This window comes from Hyposmocoma kahamanoa, unplaced genomic scaffold (genome assembly GCF_003589595.1).
Source record: "Hyposmocoma kahamanoa isolate Upper Pololo Valley unplaced genomic scaffold, ASM358959v1 92, whole genome shotgun sequence".
Classification (NCBI taxonomy): Eukaryota; Metazoa; Arthropoda; class Insecta; order Lepidoptera; family Cosmopterigidae; genus Hyposmocoma; species Hyposmocoma kahamanoa.
Window position 1 is genome coordinate 13,734,937 of NW_020654748.1, and position 21,749 is coordinate 13,756,685.

Genomic DNA, 21,749 nt, shown 5'->3' on the forward strand with positions numbered 1-21,749 from the left:
GTGGGCGAAACCCAATAAACCGGATTCATCCTCTAATTTGCCACAGTTACTTCTAACTGGTTTTAACTAACTTTTTTGTTGGAAAATTTTCCAACATAAAAATCGTCAATATCTGTTTACAAAGTAAACGCATAACATACACAAAAATGTACAGTCGAATGGAGAACCTCCTTATCCTAAAGTTAGTTAAAACTACTTAGGTCGTTCAGGAAACAACAGAGTTAACTGTTTCTTAACCACACACAGTGAACACAATCAAAATGCTTCGAGTGAATCAGTAGAACATCTACATCATAAGAGCGCAATAATTCACTCTGTCTGGTTGTCCTATTATGAGAGATATGCAACCAAATATGCTATAGAATGTAATAAGATATAATCTAGAGTTCTTTCTTCTAGATTACATGAAGGGACTGACTAGAAAAACACTTTTCAATAAAACAAGAAAAAATGCTACTTCTTTTGTCACAATGCTTTAACAGAGAGGGTAGGAAACTGACTCACAAAATCTTTTTCCGAGAATTGTCACTGAAGATGAAAATTTAAACAACTTAATGCCATGTAAATATAGCATAAAAATATTTAAAACAAAAAAACAGAAAAAGCAATTTCACCGTATTGTCATAATATCACCGTATTATCGTAATATTATAATATTAATTGCAAAGGTTTCATGCAAATGATTTTGTATCGGATCTTTTCATATACATCGCCAATTAAAGCAATTACGATAATAATGCATACATGCTAGATTAGTTACTGTTAAGCAAATCGATAACCTAACAGGATTCACGCTAGCGTGAAAATCGAGTTAAAAAAACTTTAAATTCTATATACAGCTATCTATAATCATCAATACAATTTCTTAACATATACAACCTTAGTACTTAGGGTGTTGGCAAACGTATTCAATTGATCAATGGATTTTTGCTCTAATAATTCCCACAATTATAACCTAGTATAAAAGGTAAAGAGACGGAGTATAATGTGCGCACTACTGTCTCTGGTTCCAATAAAGACAGGATTTAGCGTTATTTGCTAAAAAATATAAGTGTTTTTTGACAAAATGTTGTCTAAAGTAAGTACGTTTTTATAGTGCTCGAGGAAGAGATAATTCAATTTTTCAAATAACTTTAACATCATTAAATACAACAAGTAGAAAATAATTTTGTTTTTGCTGTCCTTGGCCTGTTAAATAATATCTTGAAAGAAATGAAGAGATTTTGAATTGAACTAAAGCAAAAGTAAATTTTATGTTGCTTCTATCAACAGGTATTGGCATTATTCGGGCTTATATCCGCCGCTCAGGCGATTTTCCCGTTCCATCATCACCACCATCATCACCATCCTGCGATATCACACCAGGAGATACACAAGCACGACGGGCCCCACCACCCTATCCCGATCCACCACCCTATCCCAATCCACCATCCCATACCAATCCATCACCCCATCCCTTTCCATCATCACCACCACATTCCTCATCATATTCCCATTCCCCACCACGTACCAATACATCATGATCACTATGTGAGTACATTAAATAATATTTCAATATTTTTTCTTAAAAAGTTTATTTGTGGTAAATGCTGACAGATTTTATTTGGACCTAACCAAGGTGCTTAGGTAAAGAACACCTAATAACTTCTACCATCAGACATTAGCGGGTTTTACCCAGACACTGTATCATGCTTGATATAGCAATCGTGCGCTATTGCTATATCAAGCATGGGAAAAGGGAAAGACCGCTCAATTGCGCTCATGAGTCGCGCGCGCAATCGCGCACTCCAACTCGCACCAGTTTCTCGCGCTATCCTGCGCTATAGCCATTCCACGAATGCTTATATGACAACATGAGCAATCACGCGCTAGAACGTTAGGTTTTAAAAATTCAAACAGGTAATCTTGCACGATTTCGCGTGCAGGCTTTCCCGCGAGCAATCCTGTACGCTCCTGATCACGCGCTATAGAGTGACTGTATAAAGGGGGCTACTGTGACCAAAAACATCCAAAAATCAATGTTAGCCCCATCGAAACCAAAACTATTCTTTTTTATTTCTTTAAGAAATTAGTAAATAAAATTTATAGTAGTAAGAGCTATTAATTATACTAAAAACCAATCTCCTGTATGCTACAATTTTGCGCGAATTTAACACTAGGATCAATATTTCTACTTTAGTAAAAGCGGTACCATTTTCCAAATTCATATACAAAAACTTATAAATTGAAACAAACCCGTGACATACTATTTTAAACGGACTGCTAACTAATTTTAGCTAACAGCAAATCAGCTGGCAGTTATAGTAGTACTCAAATTAATAAATTACGTTCGAGTTAATTGTGGACGACTTCCTGTACGTATCGACTGGTCGTTTTCATAATCACCTATATCGAAACTGCAGTTAACTCGAATACTGTGTCGCCATAGGCTTTTTATTGCACAGCCTTAACGAAGACCAATAAATTAAGGCGTTACAAATATTTTTTTTTTACATTAGGTACTGTTTTCAGTTCAACAGTAAATATCATAGTTCAGTAAACGAATTATATTTCATATAACAAAAACAACTACAGTACATAACAATGTTAAATCAAAGCTTTCAATAAGTTTCCAATTTGAATAAATAAAGTTTTTAATGTTTATTTAGATTTTTAACATTTACTTTGTTATCGATTCTAAGTGGAATAATTATGTATTAAATAAAATAATACACAGGACTTACATACTTAAACTTTAAATACGAGAACTAAGGTTAGTATAAATAAACGACGGAAATGTTTTCCCTTTGTATCGGTCCGTGCAGTCACTATTTTCTTATTTTTTAAATTAATTTTGTGGAAAGGACGGGTTTGGACCTCTCAGACTATGAATTTCAACTCCGAAGAGTAGGAATAAATAGTCGAAACCGATATCTTGGTACTTTTGATTTTATAATATTTAAGGGGCACCTTGCTGGTATTTTGGACTACCATGTATTTGACCATTTATAGAAATGATTACTTTCATATCTGACGTAATTTTTAAATGCAATAATCCGTGATCTCTCGCTTAAAGAGTGATTAACCTTGATTCAGTGGCATTTTGAAGGGAAAATGGCGGAGTTGTAGAAGACTTGAATTAAATTAATATACATTAATTTATGAATGTGTGTGTGTGGCACTAGATCTAAGCACAGTTCAATAACGCACATTTGTTAAACCATGGAGCGTAGTATAACAAATAACATGAAAGCTGTTGTTTCTGTCACAAAAGTCACGACAAAAAATATTCAAAAAAATATAGATATTGAAACATACTAAAACATAATTAATTATTAATACAAAGATCGAACACTCAGAAAAAGCACTCAAAAAAAATTCCTTCGATCCGGTCGGATTCGAACCGACGTCTTCTTGCATACCGTGCCAGACGCTATACGTTCGTTCGTTCGTCGGTTCGTTCCGTGGCTTAGTTGGTATAGCGTCTGGCACGGTATGCAAGAAGACGTCGGTTCGAATCCGACCGGATCGAAGGAATTTTTTCTGAGTGTTTTTTCTGAGTGTTCGATCTTTGTATTAATAATTATAACAAACTAGTGGAGTAATTTCACAAAAAATAATTGAATATCAATTCAATAAAAATTTAATTAATACTAAAACATTCTAAATTATAAAACTAGTTATTTTCGAGCTGCGTACAGATATCATGCAACAATTATGGGAAAATATTATTTCACATACATAACATACCACACGTAACTCTAGGCATTGTAACAAGTTTTTACATGTTCTTAAATCAATATTATGTACAACTTGACAATTTCCTTTTAGACTCCAAAGTGGGAGCGTCATTGTTGACTTTAGTAGAATAGTTACTCAACATATTCTACGGCAGCAAAAGGTTAATACCGTTTCTGGTAGCAGTAGAGCTCTTTGTGAAAGAACTCCTCCAGGAAAGTACTGCCACCTTACCTATTACTGCCACCAAGCCGTAATGTGAGCATTACTGTATACCTGTTTTAGGGTAAGAATGGTGGTGAAATTGCAGGGACTTGTCAACTTATGTCTCAGGGTGACGGCCACGGTAGCAGTGCCTCTCAGATCTTTGCGATTTAAAGTTCTGAGTAGCACTGCAACTGTTATGGACAGGCGTGTCGCTTACCACCAGGCGCAAGACTTGTTCGTTCCGACACTTAGTATCGTAAAAAAATAACCTCCACCTCTCAGCTTTTACCTGTAACTACATTTTAATAATATTTTGACGAAAACTTGTTTCTGTGAACAGGCATTCCCAGAGTACAAATTCGAGTACGCAGTGCATGACCATCATACGGGTGATGTGAAGTCGCAGCATGAACACCGGCATGGAGACGTAGTGAAGGGCGGATACGAGCTCATCGAGCCTGACGGCAGGTTCAGGAAAGTTGAGTACAAAGCGGATGACCACACAGGGTAAGCAAATGAACATCAAGGGATAAATTTACTTACTCTGTTACACCACCAGTCGGATCAAATGTATTTTTCGTTGCATTTGGTCTTTGTATTAATAATTGTAATAAAGTACTGGAATCATTTCACAAAAAAATTATTGAATATCATGGTAATAATATATAGTGATATTTTAATGTGACCATGATATTCAATTGTTTTTTTATGGATGTATAATTACATCTATATCTGTAATCTGTGGATTTTGAAGCGACATTTCAATATTTCTCATTGGTGCTAGTAGTGTTAAAAATATCTTGTGTAAATTTTTTCAACTTGTATTTCTGAGACCTGGTGGCCCAACGCACAGGCATTTTTTTTTGCTTTGTTTAGGCATCAGTCTCCCACAAAATTATCCTTACCAAAATCTAACGTGTAAACCATGTGTGTGGTCTGTGGTGTAAACTGTTCCTAGCTATAATATGTATTTTATAGAAGAGAAAATAAACGTATATATTATATTAAATGGTAATGTACTTTGAGCGTGAATTCACCTCTAGGCTATTAGAACGCTAAACGTTAAACTTACTCAATTTTCATCACCCAGATTCAACGCTATCGTGCATCATTCCTCGCCTCTTCATCATGTTCATTTGGCCCATCATCATCACATCTGATCCAACGCAGCCGTCGCCCGTCACACGATCAAGCCTTGATAAGACTGACCCTCAGCCAGTAAAACAGCAACGTTCAATTTTTGTAATATATTATTATAAGTCTGTATCTATCAGCATATTAAATGGATTAGCGCTAATCTTATTTTATTTTAATCTTAAAAAAGTAATAAATGAATACAAAGATAAAAGTTATCCATTTCACTAAATCCATATACATATGTACATAGAATATCGTTTTAACATTATGCCTTCCTTTTTGTAAACGCGCTACTTTCTTAGGAGTAGAGATAATTTTTATTTTTTCATAGTTGTTGTTACACACTATTACGTGCAGATGTGTATGCGTACACTTAAAAATATTTTTTTTTATGGAAAATGATTATAGGCATTTACGTACCAATGGAAAGAAAGTTCCTATTATATATATAAAGCTACAAGTTTAGACTCACTTAGAAAAATAGAACGCATTCTTCCCGATATGGTAGAAAAAAGATATTTATGCCGTTGTACGCGGATAGGCTCCTAGGCAAAGAATCAAATATGAAAAGACCTTTTTTTTTTTAAAAAAAAAAATATGAAAAGACCTGAATGTGGAAAATGTAAACGATTAATCAGCGGCCTGCAAAAACTATAATACATGGAGGGGGATATTTGTGTATTTTTATGAAATACACCCTGGTCAAATAACGCAGGAAGTAAAAAATTTTCGAAATTCAAATAAACAAGATGGCCGCCATACAAATTTCAAAGCCTCCTATCACGGAAACTATTAGAGATAGGTAGGAGGTGCTTGAAGGAATGTCATAGGGGGTAATACTGGTCAACTGCTTGGGTTAAAAAAATTCAAGATGGCGATTTCAAAATGACGGCCGAAGAAAAACTTGCTTCGATCCGGCTGAAAATTGGCATGTGAAGGCCACTAGAAAAGCCACCGGACAATAATTTGTGATCAAAATTTGTTTTTCGCCATTTTCAAATATGGCCGTCATAGGAGCGTTCGTTCGGAGCAGATGAAAATTTGCTCTAATTCGATTGAGAATCGGCATGTGGGGGAGTTTATATGTGTTTAATAATAATTTGCGGTCAAAATTAATTTTTCGCCATTTTTCAATATGTCTGCCATACAAACTTTTTGGCAGCACATGGAAATTTGCTCTATTTCAGCTAAAAATCGGCATGTGGGGACCTCTATGGGTGTTTAATAATAATTTGTAGTCAAAATTTACTTTTTGCCATTTATGAATATGGTCGCCATTAAATAGCTATGTTAATTTTTTTGAAAGTCATAAGTGCCGAGGCCATAGGCCGAGGTGTAGCGGAGGACGAAGCCCGAAGCGTTCACACACCTCGCGTAGGTAGTATACGGGGACTAGATTTCACAATTGTTTAAAATATAAAGCATACTTCCCGATGAAGCGGAAATAATATCTTTATACAACTTACAGCGTTGTTGTATTCCGACCGTCTCTCTGTTAGATTCTTTTTTATTGGAAGCTATGCCAAAAAGAGAAGTACGTAGGGATAAAAGTGCCAGACAATCACTTCAAATTTCTGGTCCCAAACTAGGGAATTTCCTGTACAATGAATACCAGAGTAACAATAATTCTGAAGGCAATACCCAAAATACCCTGACCAGGACCAACATAATTTTTTTTTTTTTTTTTTCATAAATTGGCTCAAATAAGAATATGGAACCTCCTCATCAAGCGCCCATAGTACTAATCACTGTGCTACCGAAGAGCATAAGCTCACCCCGTAATCTGAAAGCGAGCACGCGCCGCAGGCCGAGCCCGACCCCACCGTAGGTGGGATATAGGGCTCGTTATATAGTAAAAGCGATGCAAGCAAATAGATATAAGACTTATATTCTCTTGAGTCTATGATTATGTTGGATCGCCCTGGCCTTCAATCAGGAATAACACAGCAGCACTGTTTTGCTGTAGAAATACATTACAAGAATACAAGGTATTTATTCGCCGTAAAATGTAGTTAACAATGCAGGTCTTATGATACATTATATTAGACGCACCTTTCACCAAAACTTGGCATGCGAATCTTTTAGCACAATGCTTATTTCACTTTAGACGTAGCATGCACTAAATTTAAATTAAAACAATAGCATAATTAATCTGCAACAATTGGAATTTAACTAGAAAATGAAAAGTCAAAAATATAACATACAATAATTAAATTTTACATTTTATGTTATCAAGTAAAAAATCATTAATATTGTAATAGCACTGAGTAACTAACAATTCTGCAATTTCATTTTAAATTGTCTACAATTTAATTCTTTAACGGCATCCGGCAATTTATTGAATAATTTGGGTGCTAATACGAACATCGTTCTACTGTAAAATTCCAAATTAGGACGTTGTTTGGACCGTATTTCCATTTTACTCCTTGTGTTTCTTTGGTTATATTAAAGTTGCTTAGATTTTGTTTCATGTAAACACAGGCCTCGTAAATATACATCGATGGCAGGGTTAATATCTTCAGTTTCCTAAAGTAAGGTACACAACACTCTCGCTGACCCACACCAAACATGGCCCTGACGCATTTCTTCTGGGTTTTAAATAGTGGCATAATATGTGTTGCAGCAGCATTTCCTCAGAGTAGTAATCCATATCGCAAACAAGAGGCTACATAAGCATGATGAGCACAAAGAACAGTTTTTTGTGATATTATATTTGTCAGATTTTTTAGAACATATACGTATTTACTAAGTTTAGTATTTAAGTTATCGATATGTGTCTTCCAGTTCAAGAGTAATGCCCAAACATTTTGTTTCAGGAAGTTGCTAAAGTTGACTTGAGCAACTTTCTGTGCATCGTGATTTATAGTTAAATTTATTGGTCGTGTTTGTGGTATGGCATTGCATAAAATTAGTCTTATCTAAATTTACTATGCGATTATTTAATTATAGACACACGACAACAGAAAAGTCTAATCGTTTCCATGTAGTACATCAAAATATTCAAGGCTTTTCTGGCAAAATATTAGAAATAAGTCTTTTTTTGCACGATATTTCCGTTGACGTGTTTTGTGTTACAGAACACTGGCTGAAAGATTACGAAGCCGTTAACAATATAGAAAATTATGTAATAGTCAGTTCGTTCATAAGAAAGAGCTTAAGTAGAGGCGGATCCATGATTATTATTAAGCGTAACTTAAAATTTAAAGAGCGTAAGGATATCACAAATCTTTCTACTAAACGAACTATTGAGATTTCATGTGTGGAATTGGATCAGTTTGTCGTCTTATGTGTATACAGGCCCCCCTCTGCTAATTTTAACGAGTTTGCATTAATTATGGAAGACAGTTTAAAGCGGATTTTTCCAACCAAAAAAAACGTAGTAATATGTGGAGATTTCAATGTAAACCTGTTGGAAAACTGTTCTACTTCTGTAAGACTCATTAATTTATTTCAAAGTTTTAACTTGATTAATCTTTTTTTAGAACCAACTCGCATTACTGCCTCCTCTTCTACTTGTATTGATAACATCTTTTGTAACACAGACGCAGTGTCTAAATCAATAATAAATTGCTTAAGATCCGACCATAGTGGCCAATTGGCTTCTTTTAATTGTAAAATGAGCAAGAAGGTAGACCAATTTCTCTGCAGACCGATTACCACAGAACGAATAATTAGATTTCAAAATAATATCGGCAACAGTTTAAATTCCCTATCCCATATACCGGAGGATCCAAATACTTTATATAACACGATATTTGGTTTAATTAAAAATGAATTTGACAATATATTTAAATCGAAAACATTAACTTTCCATAGAGAGACTAAATTCAATGACTGGGCAACAGTAGGTATTCATAAGAGTAGGTCTCGTTTGTATGAGCTATATGCTATGAAAACTTATAATGCTAATTCCAATTTCATAGAATATGTTAGAATTTATTCGAAAATATTTAAAAAAGTTTGTGTAGCTGCTAAGGTTAAGTTTCACAGCGACAAAATTAGACAATCGATAAATAAATCTAAAACTACTTGGAGCATAATAAATAAAGAGTCAGGCAGGGTTAAACTACACGATAGAGATATAGTTTTAGAATTAGACAGCAAACTTATAAAATCTAAAGATAAAGTAGCCCAAGCTTTTGAATCGTTCTTTTCGGAAATTGCTGTGAACACTACAAAATCATTAAATTCCTCCCCTTCACTTGCTATTGATCTCCTAAAGGAAAATGTTAACGTTTGTGGCAGTTTATTTAATTTTCATCATGTTAATCCACAAGACATCATAAAAGCTTTTAAGTCAATACATGTTAAAAAAACTGAAGATCTCTGGGGCATATCAACTAAAGTTATAGACTCAGTTATTAATCTCATTTCCCCACAGTTAGCTGTAGCTTTCAATAGGTGCGTTGACGAAGGTGTTTTTCCCGATTTAATGAAATACAGCAAGGTTATTCCCTTATTCAAAAGCGGTAGGAAAGTTGATCCTAGCAACTATAAGCCCATTTCAATTTTACCAGCTTTAAGTAAAATATTCGAAAAGGTTATGCTAACTCAATTACTGTCCTATTTCGGTAGGAATCATATTTTTCATAGTGAACAATACGGGTTTACTAGTGGTAGATCGACTAGCGATGCGGGGGTAGCGTTACTAAAACACATCTTTGATGCTTGGGAAAGGTCCCAGAACGCTATTGGTGTTTTCTGTGACCTCTCAAAGGCATTTGATTGCGTTGATCATAATACTCTTATTAGTAAGCTGGAACATTACGGTGTAAATGGCAAGGCGTCGAAACTTGTCTCATCATATCTCAACGGTAGAATTCAGAAAGTAGGCATAAATGGAGCGACTTCTTTAGGTTCTCCAGTAAAAATGGGTGTTCCGCAGGGCTCAATACTTGGACCTTTCTTATTTCTGATTTATATTAATGATCTGCCATTCTTTGTTAAGGACCATTGCGAAATAGTGTTGTTTGCTGATGACACATCCTTGATTTTTAAAACAGACAGACATGACATTAACTATGACCGTATTAATGATACCCTCTCTAAAGTAGTTTATTGGTTTAATGCTAACAATTTATTGCTTAATGCCAAGAAGACAAAATGTGTTAAATTTGAATTACCTAACGTAAAATCGACTAGTCCAAGCATAGAAATAAACGGAGAAAAGTTAGACCTTGTTAATAAAGCAGTCTTCTTGGGAGTGACCTTAGATAGTAAACTTCAGTGGTTTCCACATATATCGTCCCTGGCCAGCAGATTAAGCTCCGCTGCATACGCAGTCCGCAGAATACGTGAGCTTACCGATGTTAGTACTGCTAGACTAGTTTACTTTAGTTACTTCCATAGTATAATGTCCTACGGGATTCTCATGTGGGGTAAAGCGGCAGATATTCAAACCATATTTGTATTGCAAAAACGAGCGATTCGTTCTGTGTACCGTCTAGGCTCTCGGGTATCTCTCAGAGAAAAGTTTAAGGAGACTGGTATCATGACTGTGGCATCACAGTACATTTACTCAAATATTTTATATGCCCGTAAAAATATACATAATTTCAATAAGAAAGAAGATATCCATAATATTAACCTTAGAGCTAAGTCCAAACTCATGGTACCACGATTTCGTTTAACCAAGGTAAACAACTCTTTTATGGGGAACTGTATACGTTTTTACAATAAGATTTCGGAGCATATATTAAGTTTATCATTTCCTAAGTTTAAAAACTACATTAAAAATATTTTGATCGAAAAATCATATTACAAAATTGAAGACTACGTGTTAGATAAAGATGTATGGAAAGACGACATGGCTCCAGAATCCACACAAATTTGATTCAAAATGTATTCCATAGCATTTAAGTTTATTTGAAAAGAGCAATCCCTAGAGTTTCTTGCTCGTTCTTCTCAGGGAGGTCAGCGTAGTGAACGAGCAGTACCTTAAATGTGACGTTTTCAAGTGTAAATTTATTTTACCTATGGAATAAATCATCTTTGACTTTGACTTTGACTTTGATAGCCATTCTGTAGTGTCACTTATTGAACGGCGACAATGTCTATGTGAGTACTGACAATAACAGACATTTTGTCATATATCTACGTCTTAGTAAGTTTCTTGGCATAAAATCAATCAAACCAATCGATATTAGGAAATGTAAATAGATAAGTGTCTATTAAGTGCAGAAAAGTAAAATGTTATCAATAATGACACCATAAAAAAAATAAGGCTTAAGGAAATACGTGGAAATACGTGGAACTCCGCATACTGTTGACACTCATGACACGCCCACTAACCAATTCTACTGTATTTATTGTTCTGTGTTATAAAGACAAACTAAAATCATACTAGCAAATAAAACTAAATTCCAGTTAACAACTTGTTCGTATAAAAGACATCAACTAGAGTTTAATCGCAAACTGTTTTCCTGAGTAATAAAAAAATGTAGGTTGTGTGTCACCGACACAGTACAGTTATATATGTACTAGTATATTTATCACGTTTTGGACATATTATCATTATTTACGTACATTTGTTAGGATTATTTATTTTTTGTTTCTTTATCTTCAAACATATTATTTTGACCAGTGAATCATAAGATTAAATCGCTTAACTTCACTCTGTTTATGCACTTTTTAATGTTAATTACTGTGATTAAAGTTTTTATTTCGCTTTTAACATATTTCATAATAGTAATAATCAATATCAAATTTCAAAGTTCTTTCGTCGTAAAAAGTTATATACTTTTATTAAGTATCCCATATAATATGGTAGAACTACAAAAAATCTACTACCCAATATTATAACAGGATTCACACTCAAGACTCACACACAGTCACACTGTACAGGTTTTCTCAATACTTGAATATTTGAAAAATGTCAAAGTGGTTTCATGTGGTCAAGGATTGACTAACAGTAATTAAGAACGAAGTTATCTGTCTACCCTTTTTGGATGTCAGAAGAATAAAACGCCATGCCGTGACAAGAAACCTTAAATGGAGGTATTAAACCTCACGTACAGGTGAGGAGGCCCCTGATATTATGATAATCACCGCCGAACTCGTAAAACTGCCTTTCAACAATCACTAGGCGCTATTACCATTTTTAGGGTTCTATTAACATATGTAGTTTTCTAACAATATCTGTGCCACTGCTGAGCAAATGTTTGTCCCTTCCGCGGTTAAAAAGCTCGTAGACACAATTCATTGAAAGGTTTTGTTATTCATTTCCACTAGTTTTATTAAAGCAAAATGCAAATCCCTGATCCTATATTCAGTCGCAAAGTCAATCTCAATTTAAATGTCCATATTACGCTTTAAAAAGCAACAATATTTGTTGTATACTGCTTCGCGGCAAAAATTCCTTACGTATTTCTGCCGCCAAGCAGTTATGTGAGTCTACCGTGTTCAGACTTTGAAAGGTTACGTTGCTGGTGAAATTGCACTTGGGACTAGTTATGTCTCAGGGTGATGGACGCAGTGGCATTATGTGACACTGCAACTGTTATGGACAGATATGTCGTTTGCTACCGGGCGCACAACTTCTTCATTCCGTTACTTGATATCACAATAAAAAACAAGTTAAAAAATACACTATTGATTTATTGATTTGGAACAAAACAACGAACGGATATTATTATTATATTTAATTTGTTAAAATGCAATATTGTATCCTATTCATATTTCAGGCCTTCAAAATAAATCTAGGTAAACTCCATTACTGAGAATTGAATTATTAGAAAACCATTTGGGATTTAATTATAATCAATAATTCTGAGGATATGAATAGTTAGTGTACACGAGAATCCTCAGAACGTATAAAAACCCTTTTAAAATTATTGCGTGAACCATTGCTATTCTTCGCCTGACAACATTATGATTTGGAGGGTGAGTCTGTATAACCCACTTTATCTATCCTATTAAGATTCCATGTAAATTCTATGTTCGTTCAGAGCGTCAACGAAATTAGTTGCAACTAATTACTTTTTTGGTTTTCACGATTGTTACACACAGGAAATGAAACTATTTCTTCGGATCTAAATTGCGTGTATTTGTTTTTTTCAAACAAACCAACGAACGTTTCGAGCCCTTTATAGGCCCATGGTCACGGCTAACCATGATCGCGGTCCGAAAAAAATTGTTTCATGTCCTATGTCTACTAATAACTATATTCATTCAGTCATAGTATGACTTCAATTTGATTATTATGTCTCCAGAAAGCTCCCTGGTACTATAAAAACCATGTTTAAGACTTCTTTTCTGGCTAGTGAACGATTCAGGCGAAACTTATTAATTTTTTTTAGTCTAATGTTTGTCGGCACTTATTGTGTCATTAATGACGTTTTAAGGGTAATTCATTTACTAAATTCGTATTTTACTAGGTAGTACTATTGCTTACTTTAACGGCATGTGTATTAACGGACGAGCACGCTCGCTCCGAGCAGCGTGTGGTCCGGCACTTTGGGCCTGAGCACCAAGGACACCACGGCGAACTCGCGCACATTGGTGAGAATGGCCCGGAACATCATGATAAATACGTGAGTAGAAAAAGAAAATTAGACTTACCTCTCTTCTTATTTAAGACTTTTTTTTACTTAGACTGTTGTCGGTGAAGTAATCACCATCTGTGTTCGACGCCCTAATTTTGAGTTCCTGATTCGACACGATATCTAACTCTAATTAGAACTATTTAAAAAGAGTAAGTCACGAAAAAGCCTCTCTTTGAGAACTACCTCGAAAATATTACTTAGAAAAGCTAAGGTACACAAGATATATAACTTATTGTATCTTTAATAGTTTAATTATCGTGAGCCCTTGTTTATTAATGTAGACAATTGTTGATATTGTAAGTTTCAAGCCTTTATGAAAGCCTTTATTCCATAGCTAAGCACACACAAACATCGCCAAGTGAGATTGGAAGTGTGATTCTATCTTAAACTTTGCGTGAAAACAGTTGAAATATAGTGAGTGGCTTAATTTACGCTAATAGATATCTATTAGTAACAGTAGGTACAATTCCGTAGAAGACACTCAGAGTCGTTCCCCTTTAAATTAGCAATTATAATCTAACATCTCTTTACCTATTCATGGTCTCTTATATTATTTCTAAAATCTCGCTTCTATATTTCAGGCATCGTCATTCCCATCGTATGAATTCGCATACAAAGTGAACGACCCGCACACGAAGGACTACAAGGGACACATTGAAAAGAGACATGGAGACGAAGTTGTGGGCGAGTACTGGCTGCGACAGCCTGATGGTCTCAAGCGCATCGTCAAATATCGCGTCGATAAGAAAAATGGGTACTGAGCACATTTTCCATTCAAAAAAGTTATCCACTGTCCAGCCTTTCGAACGAATAGTTAGTTTACCACGGAAGCTTTACTAGGAAGCGTTATCTTATATGATTCGTTTTTGTCCATTACTCCTCCATTGTTCTGTCCTATCTCTCTACTCCTAAAGTTGCCTTTATTTTAAATTCTGTATTAATTTACTCGCTGTTTATTTATTATACGTCTATACCAATGACTCGGCTGTCTGAAATTAATTTGCTGAATGAGAAACTCAATCTTGATTGTATTATTTCAGTTTTCAAGCTCATGTACGTTACGAACCATATCACGACGGTCATCATAGCCCAGCCCCCAAGCCTGTCGTTGAACAAGTTGAAGAACCCAAACCAGAAAAATCTAGGCCACGGCATGACGAACGTAAGAAAAATGTGGTAGAAGTTCGCCATCATGTTCACCATCCGCCGCCGAAGCACCAGCATGATGAAGAACATAAACCTGTCCACCATAAAAAACCAATTCACCATGTTCATGTGGAACATAAAATTGTTCATCATAAGCATAAGGAACATGAACCTCCTCAAGTTGAAGAAAATAAACCCGAAAAATCTGAACCAGAAGAACATAAACCAGAAGAAAGTAGACCAAGACACGATGAACACAAAAGCGTGATAGAAAACCGCCAGCGCACTTACCGTCTGCCGTTAAAGTCCCAGCGCGAAAAACCAATTCCACGTATTCCAATGCAACATAAACCTGTTCATCATGATAGGGTACATGAGCCTGATCATGTTAAAGAACGTGAACCAGAAGAAGAAAATGACGAAGAAAGAGAAGACGTCCATCACGATGATCAGTACACAAATAGGCATCATAATGACGACAATTTGCCACTGTTTAAATTGGACCCTGCGCGTCATTATCTTGAGAATTATCATGCCAAGCCTCATCATCATGCACATCAAGACAACAGGCCTCATCATCGTGTACACCAAGATGACAGGCCTCGTCATCGTGTGCACCATCATGACAGGCCACATCATCGTGTGCACCAACATGACAGGCCTGATCATTTGGAGCAATGGCAGCAATATGTTGTACACAAAGCTGGACGTATTACCGATTTATGGAAAAACGAAGCTCGTCGCCGAGAAGACGAACACCATAAATTGCCCCACGTGCCTCTGTACCGGCATTACGAACCCTACTATGGCCACCACCAACGCTACTACAGGAGCAACGGGAAGTCCAAGAAGAACGAATAGGCTATTTGCCATCTGCAATACTTATTTTTGGAACGTATAGAAGCAAAACTATTTGGCGACCAAAGTGTGATCCAAAATTTTACAACTGCACTTTAGTACTTGTTGTAGTGTAATTAAACTTGAACCAGACAAATTTTAAATCAATTTTATTTTACTTTATTTATTTTACATGGCAATTTATTTATTTCCTTCACCCTTTTTATAATTACACTAACGCATTATTGACATACAAACGAATGAACAATAATTATAATATCTCCCCATAATGTTTAAGGTTTTGTATTAAACAATATATCAAATGGAAGTAGGAAAATAAATAAATTACATGTTAGTTTTATTAATTATTGTCGATGCACTCAGCGGTATAATTTACTCAGCACTTTCAAAATTTCTGAAAAAAGTAGTCACAAATTTGAAAGAGAGAAAGAATCTAAAAATCTACTGAGTAAACACATAATATAGAATTACATTGCGACTCAGTGTGTCTAATGGACCAATACATGGCTCATAAAAGCATTATGTAAACAATCAATAGACAAAATGGTTTCATTTCCTTTGTGTAACAATCGCGAAAACCTAAGAATTCGATAAACATTAACATGTAACTGCCTCAGTGGCCGAACGGTTACCATGCCGGACTGCCACGCAAACGTCTCAGGTTCGATTCCCAGGCCGGGAAAAATATTTGTATAGATTTTGTTTGTTTACATTTGTTTCTCTCGTGAGTTTGGGTGTAATTTGTGGTTGTCTATATGTGCGTCCATGACACGTGCGACACAGGGTTTCCCTAGTGCAGGGCTATGTTGAGTGTGTGCATTATTATTGTTATTATTTGTTTAATGCGAACAAAGTATTAATTGTACTGATTTCTTTTTTCCCTTTTGCTATATACTTGGATTTCCTTTTCTATTAAGTTTGTACCAGTAAATGTAACCAAAAAAGTATCCTTAGTCGGGAAAGTTATAGGGTCATGACGACAGATATAATCTAGTTTCATAAGTTTGCGATTGAGTATGTCAAAGCACGTTACAGAACCATCAGCATAAAGAAAACAAATAATTTTATTAAAAAACTCAAAAGTAAATATATAATTAAATTAAAAATTAATTCATGTAAAAAACTGTAATAATAAAAACCCGCCATTTCTAGTAGTAAAATTTTTTGTACTTCGGGACTAGATAAGGCGTCTAATTGACCATACCGCCAGATCTTAAATTGTAATTTTCTGAGGCAAATCGTTATATCGTTATATTTTTTCCTAATCTACCTTGTTTTTAATACTGTTTATTCGCCGCCATTTCTTTTTCTAACATTTTCAAGTAATAGTACATTTTTTGTTTATCGGGACAGACTAAGGTGTCTAATAAGCTGTATAGCTTCTGGCAGTATTGGCAGATCTTAGATTAGAATTTTCCTTGAATTATTGAATTTTCCGACATTTGTTCGTGGGAAATCGTTGTCTTCAAAAATTGTATATTATCGCCACAGACTAGCTAGACTAGATATCATCAAAGACTAATACATAGATATCGTTAATTATCGCACACAGAATCAATTTAAGACAAAAAACGCCATTTTGGAGTCTGACATTTTAAAAATTTTTGATATTTTGTCTTACTTTTATAATTACTTTCTATGGAGATAAACAGTGCTTAATTATATTGAAAGCGATCTCTAGATTTCAATTTATCAAAAAAAAATATCATCATTAATATGTCATACGACTGTCATAGTTTAACATAGGTTCACGAAGAGGATTTTTGTTATTAAAAAAAAATGTGCGCATTTGACCTCCTTTTCATTTGATGGAACAATGACTATTCACTATCGCCTTGAAAAGGCCCAAGTTATACCGTTCTGGCAACAAACCTAAAGGCAGGGAATTTCACTCCATAGCCAATCGCCATACAAAAGTGGAAGCGAAACGCTTCGAGTGAATCCTTGAAATATCCACAAGCGTGTGACGCCCTGTATACATTTATTACAAACAAAGTACTTAGGCTGAGATTCATAAAATTACTAAGCAAAAATGGCGAGCTAAAATAATTTTTCGTATTTAAAAAACAAAAATTACTTAAGTTTAAATAAGCAAGAAATTACGAAGTAAACTCGAAGTTCGATTTCCTTTCTTGTTTTAACTTAGGCAAAGTTCTTTTTATAAATACGAAAAACAAATAGCTAATGCAGAAATATAACTCTTTGTTAGAACAAGCTTGCCACGAAGTACAACTCGAGATATGAAGTACTAGACTGAAATTATGTTGCACTGAAAAATTTTCCTCATATCAGTTAAGTACGACAGCCGGTTAGACGATTTATTTGACCCGTCGTATAATATTGGGCTGGCCAAAGCATCCGTACGGTATAAATTAAAAACATATAAAAAAATAAATATCATATTGGCATATCATATTTTATCATCTTTGGGTAATTTTCGAATTCCCCTTTCATATAAGTTTCTTATTTACTTATAATACTGAGTGTAGTTTGATACATTGGATTGGATTGGAATCTCTTCGTTATCAAAATCGTGTCCATTCAAAGAATTTTGTAAAGACCAAAACAAGCGAAAATCGTTCGGGTTAGGCGAATACGGTGTATAAGGTAACAACATCCAAACCTAACTGCAATAGTTTTTGTAAATATGTGTATGGTTTGGCATTATCAGGATGAAAAAGGACACCTTTACTATTCACCAGTTCTGGGCGTTTTTCATGAATTGTAAACTTAAAAGTTTCCCGCGTATTCTTGAAATTAATGCTAAAATATAACACCATAGACGAATTAATATTTTAGAAGAAAAAAAAAATAATGGGGCAAAATACCGCATACCATACGGCAGTTACCAATAACAAAAAATGGCGGTTTTTGTAATTGAGATTGAGAAGACGAATAAATTAAATAAATTTTTAGTTACGAATAAATAAAAATGAAAGACTTAAGTAAGTACGTATAACGTTTTAAGTTTCTTAATTATTTGTCAGAATTTTAAGCTGATGGCTCCGTAGCTAATGCTCGATAAATCAATAAAATTGGCGGTTACGATTTTAAAGAAAATTGTTTTCATTTATATAATCATTAAATTGAACAATCAGTGTGTTTCCGCGCACGCGATCCGGCGGATAAAGGAATAGCTAAAAAAAAATGCTATCCTCTACATACCGAATCTATATACTTAAAGTATCACATCGATAACTTTAGTTTGTTGTAAAAAGGTTCACAAGACAACATCATGCAGCGGGTAAGATAAAATTATTGCTCAACTGTTAAATTGTTGTATAAAATTATACCTTTCATAAAAAAAAAACAACTTCAAAAGTTTGTGGAATTATATTTATTTGCCAAGTTTTATTCAGAACGGTTAATGGAAAGTGGCTGAAATTCAATAAACTATTTATCGCCTAATTTGCTACCCTTAGAGGTGGAATATTTTCTTTAAATTTAAATGGGGCCAATACTAAGGTAACCTCCTCCAACACAAAAGAATCATCAAAATTGGTTCACAAATTCAAATTCGCACACTTTTCGGTAACCGATTTTAATAAAACTTGGCAAATAGATGTAATTCCAGAAACTTGTGTGGTCTGTTTTTTTAGTACTCCGTATACTGAGATTATATAAAGTATGTATTAAAAACAACGAATATATTGCATATTCAATACTTTATTGCATACCATAGTAATATCATATAACAGGTGGCAAGTAACTTAAATTAAAATCATTACGACCCCGTACAGGCAGAGCAATAAACAAAATCCGAATAATTTAATATTATTGTCTTACCTTAAAGTTCAAGATTAATACAGGCACATATTGTTCGTTGCGTTTTTCAAATAAAAATATAACGTAATATTTATTTATAATACTTATTCTTTTATAATAGTATACTGTATTACATATAATTATCTATTTATGTATTACATATTTATATAATCAATTGGACATATTGCTTTCAGTATTCATGCAGTGTTAACTGCCCTGGGAACAAAAAAGTCACAACCGCTGTGTAAGGTTCGCATAGTTATGTCTTTTTTTGTTACGAGGGCAGTATAGTAAATTTTAGCTATTTTTGTCATTGACGCTTCTTATTTATTTATTTATTTATTTATTGCATATTACTTGCCACCTGTTATATGATATTACTATGGTATGCAATAAAGTACTGAATATGCAATATATTCGTTGTTTTTAATACATACTTTATATAATCTCAGTATACGGAGTACTAAAAAAACTGACCACACAAGTTTCTGGAATTACATCTATTTGCCAAGTTTTATATATTGCTTCACTCATTTTTATTTTTGGTAATTTGTTATAAATTTTATTGCATATATAGTTTGACCAAACTCAAATAAAATATTTTATGGTTTCCATTGTCCTTTACTTTAAGAAATATCACTTGTTTTGAATCAGTGGCTAGTTCTAGCGACTATCGTAGCTGTGTGTTGTGCGGAGGCGGATAAACCCGAAGGGAATGTCCCGGAGCCAATCGCTGAAGAGTCCCGCCAATACGAGGATGAAAACGAGCAACCTGGTCCCCAAGTCATCAGGGAACTCGACCATAACAAAATGCACCACGTATGTACTACCATACACCGAATTAAAAGAATACAAACTGCATTTATGGTAGTTCTTGATGCGGCGTGTATAAATATTGCCTGATAAGGCAATACACACTCTATCAGATTACTCAAATTGGATATACAACATTCAAATAAGTAACTGACATTTTTAACGAGGCATGTATATAGCCTGTTTCGTGTTTGTATATTGCCCTCCACAAATTGCTTGTTGCATGATACGTATGTTGCGTTTTTCTTCCGTCCGTTCCTTTGACCTGCTTATTGAAAAGTGAAAATCTAGGCACGTGAGCGTGACTCAACATGACTCATACAGTTACCGATCAAAAGAACAGAAATCAATAGAAAATGCAACGCGATTCAGTCGTGATGCAGTAGCAATGCAGTTTCTAATTGTCTACCTTTACACACACGCGCGACTTAAGCAGCGATACAATCGCAATGCATAATTTTATTTATAATGTAAAGATTTATTGGATCGCGACACTAGCGTTAGTGCCGCGATCCAATGAAACGCGTTTATATCGCTGTTGAAAGTCGCGGTGTGTAACCGCTCTATGAAATTATTTTTTCACCTCACTAGCTCGGAAAGGCTTTCTTACTCATTAGAAATCTGCGCGCAAAATCTTTTTTTTTTCACGCTAGCGTGGAGAAGGTTTTTCAGGTTCGAACTTGATAATGGACTGTGGTGCAACTGTTGTCTTGTGTCTTGAAACAGTCGCTATGCTCATATATGATTGAGAATGATGTAGGTAGTTAGCTCTTGCGGTCGTTTTTGCCCTAGTTGAACTAAACACACGGCAAAAAAATGTACTCTTGTAGTGTGTTTTTATTTCTCAGACCGTACTGCTGAGAAGTGGAACTCTTTGCTATATTTTTAATTTGTCGAACCATACAACAGGCTAAAATAAATTACACTACAATTTTTAATGTTATCTTTTCACTTTTTTATTGTTTTCAGCTAACCCGTGAACGCATCGAAGCACAAAACAGGTAAGCTCAACTCTATTCTCCAAGTAATTATGTTTTTATAGTTCATTATAATACTCATTAGGTTATAAAGTGAAAATAATTGAAATAATAATATCGTAAAAAGTTTTTGTACTTAAAAATAAAGTAAATGGGATATGAATGGTTTAATCCAATCCGACTTTCCAACTATCCTGTTAGACGCATTTTTTTCTAACAGTACATCCAAAATACTTCTAATTGTCAGTACTTCCTTAGGTCCCGATAAGAATATTTTTCCTTTTTCGCAGAATAATCAGAAACGTGTACTCCCCCGATTATGCTCAGCCCACAGTGGTGCTCGATTACCGCTACCTCAAAACAGGTGGCCGCGATTACACCCGCAGCGATGGCGGTCAGATCCTTATTTTGCCAAGAGGCGTCCGAAGCCCTGACAAACATAAGGAGTTTGCGAATTTCGACGAACTTCTAGAGTTCCTACGGCTCAAGAACCTAGCAGAAAATGAACACCAACCTCGCCGGGCACAAGAAGCAAATCCGTGGAACGAATATTAAATTAAAAACTCGGAATTAGTTTTTACAATAG

The 21,749-nt window shown here is 34.8% G+C and overlaps 3 protein-coding genes across 3 annotated transcripts; all 3 read left to right on the forward strand.

Annotated features, from left to right (window-relative positions):
* The first annotated feature begins 1,006 nt into the window (after window positions 1-1,006).
* Window positions 1,007-5,222, forward strand: LOC113236911 (histidine-rich glycoprotein-like). The gene is made up of 4 exons (XM_026473130.1): window positions 1,007-1,078; window positions 1,273-1,530; window positions 4,265-4,431; window positions 5,015-5,222. Exons 1-4 carry the CDS (start codon window positions 1,067-1,069, stop codon window positions 5,082-5,084), a joined length of 507 nt encoding a protein of 168 aa, XP_026328915.1. The 5' UTR covers window positions 1,007-1,066; the 3' UTR covers window positions 5,085-5,222.
* A 7,645-nt stretch (window positions 5,223-12,867) lies between these two features.
* LOC113236904 (histidine-rich glycoprotein-like) lies at window positions 12,868-15,802 on the forward strand. The gene is made up of 4 exons (XM_026473122.1): window positions 12,868-12,942; window positions 13,437-13,592; window positions 14,186-14,358; window positions 14,645-15,802. The coding sequence occupies exons 1-4, from the start codon at window positions 12,931-12,933 to the stop codon at window positions 15,609-15,611; spliced, it is 1,308 nt and encodes a 435-aa protein (XP_026328907.1). The 5' UTR covers window positions 12,868-12,930; the 3' UTR covers window positions 15,612-15,802.
* Window positions 15,803-19,065: 3,263 nt separating this feature from the next.
* On the forward strand, window positions 19,066-21,729 carry LOC113236918. The gene is made up of 4 exons (XM_026473138.1): window positions 19,066-19,073; window positions 20,028-20,192; window positions 21,156-21,187; window positions 21,454-21,729. Exons 2-4 carry the CDS (start codon window positions 20,184-20,186, stop codon window positions 21,716-21,718), a joined length of 306 nt encoding a protein of 101 aa, XP_026328923.1. The 5' UTR covers window positions 19,066-19,073; window positions 20,028-20,183; the 3' UTR covers window positions 21,719-21,729.
* The last annotated feature ends 20 nt before the right edge of the window (window positions 21,730-21,749 follow it).

What these genes read in the sequence shown, in the direction of transcription:
- LOC113236904 (XM_026473122.1), top strand. An exon ending in CGGAACATCATGATAAATAC is followed by an intron (nt 13,593 to 14,185) that starts GTGAGTAGAAAA and finishes TCTATATTTCAG; the next exon opens with GCATCGTCATTCCCATCGTA. An exon ending in CGCGTCGATAAGAAAAATGG is followed by an intron (nt 14,359 to 14,644) that starts GTACTGAGCACA and finishes GTATTATTTCAG; the next exon opens with TTTTCAAGCTCATGTACGTT.
- LOC113236911 (XM_026473130.1), top strand. An exon ending in CAATACATCATGATCACTAT is followed by an intron (nt 1,531 to 4,264) that starts GTGAGTACATTA and finishes TTCTGTGAACAG; the next exon opens with GCATTCCCAGAGTACAAATT. An exon ending in AAAGCGGATGACCACACAGG is followed by an intron (nt 4,432 to 5,014) that starts GTAAGCAAATGA and finishes TTCATCACCCAG; the next exon opens with ATTCAACGCTATCGTGCATC.
- LOC113236918 (XM_026473138.1), top strand. An exon ending in CGCATCGAAGCACAAAACAG is followed by an intron (nt 21,188 to 21,453) that starts GTAAGCTCAACT and finishes CCTTTTTCGCAG; the next exon opens with AATAATCAGAAACGTGTACT.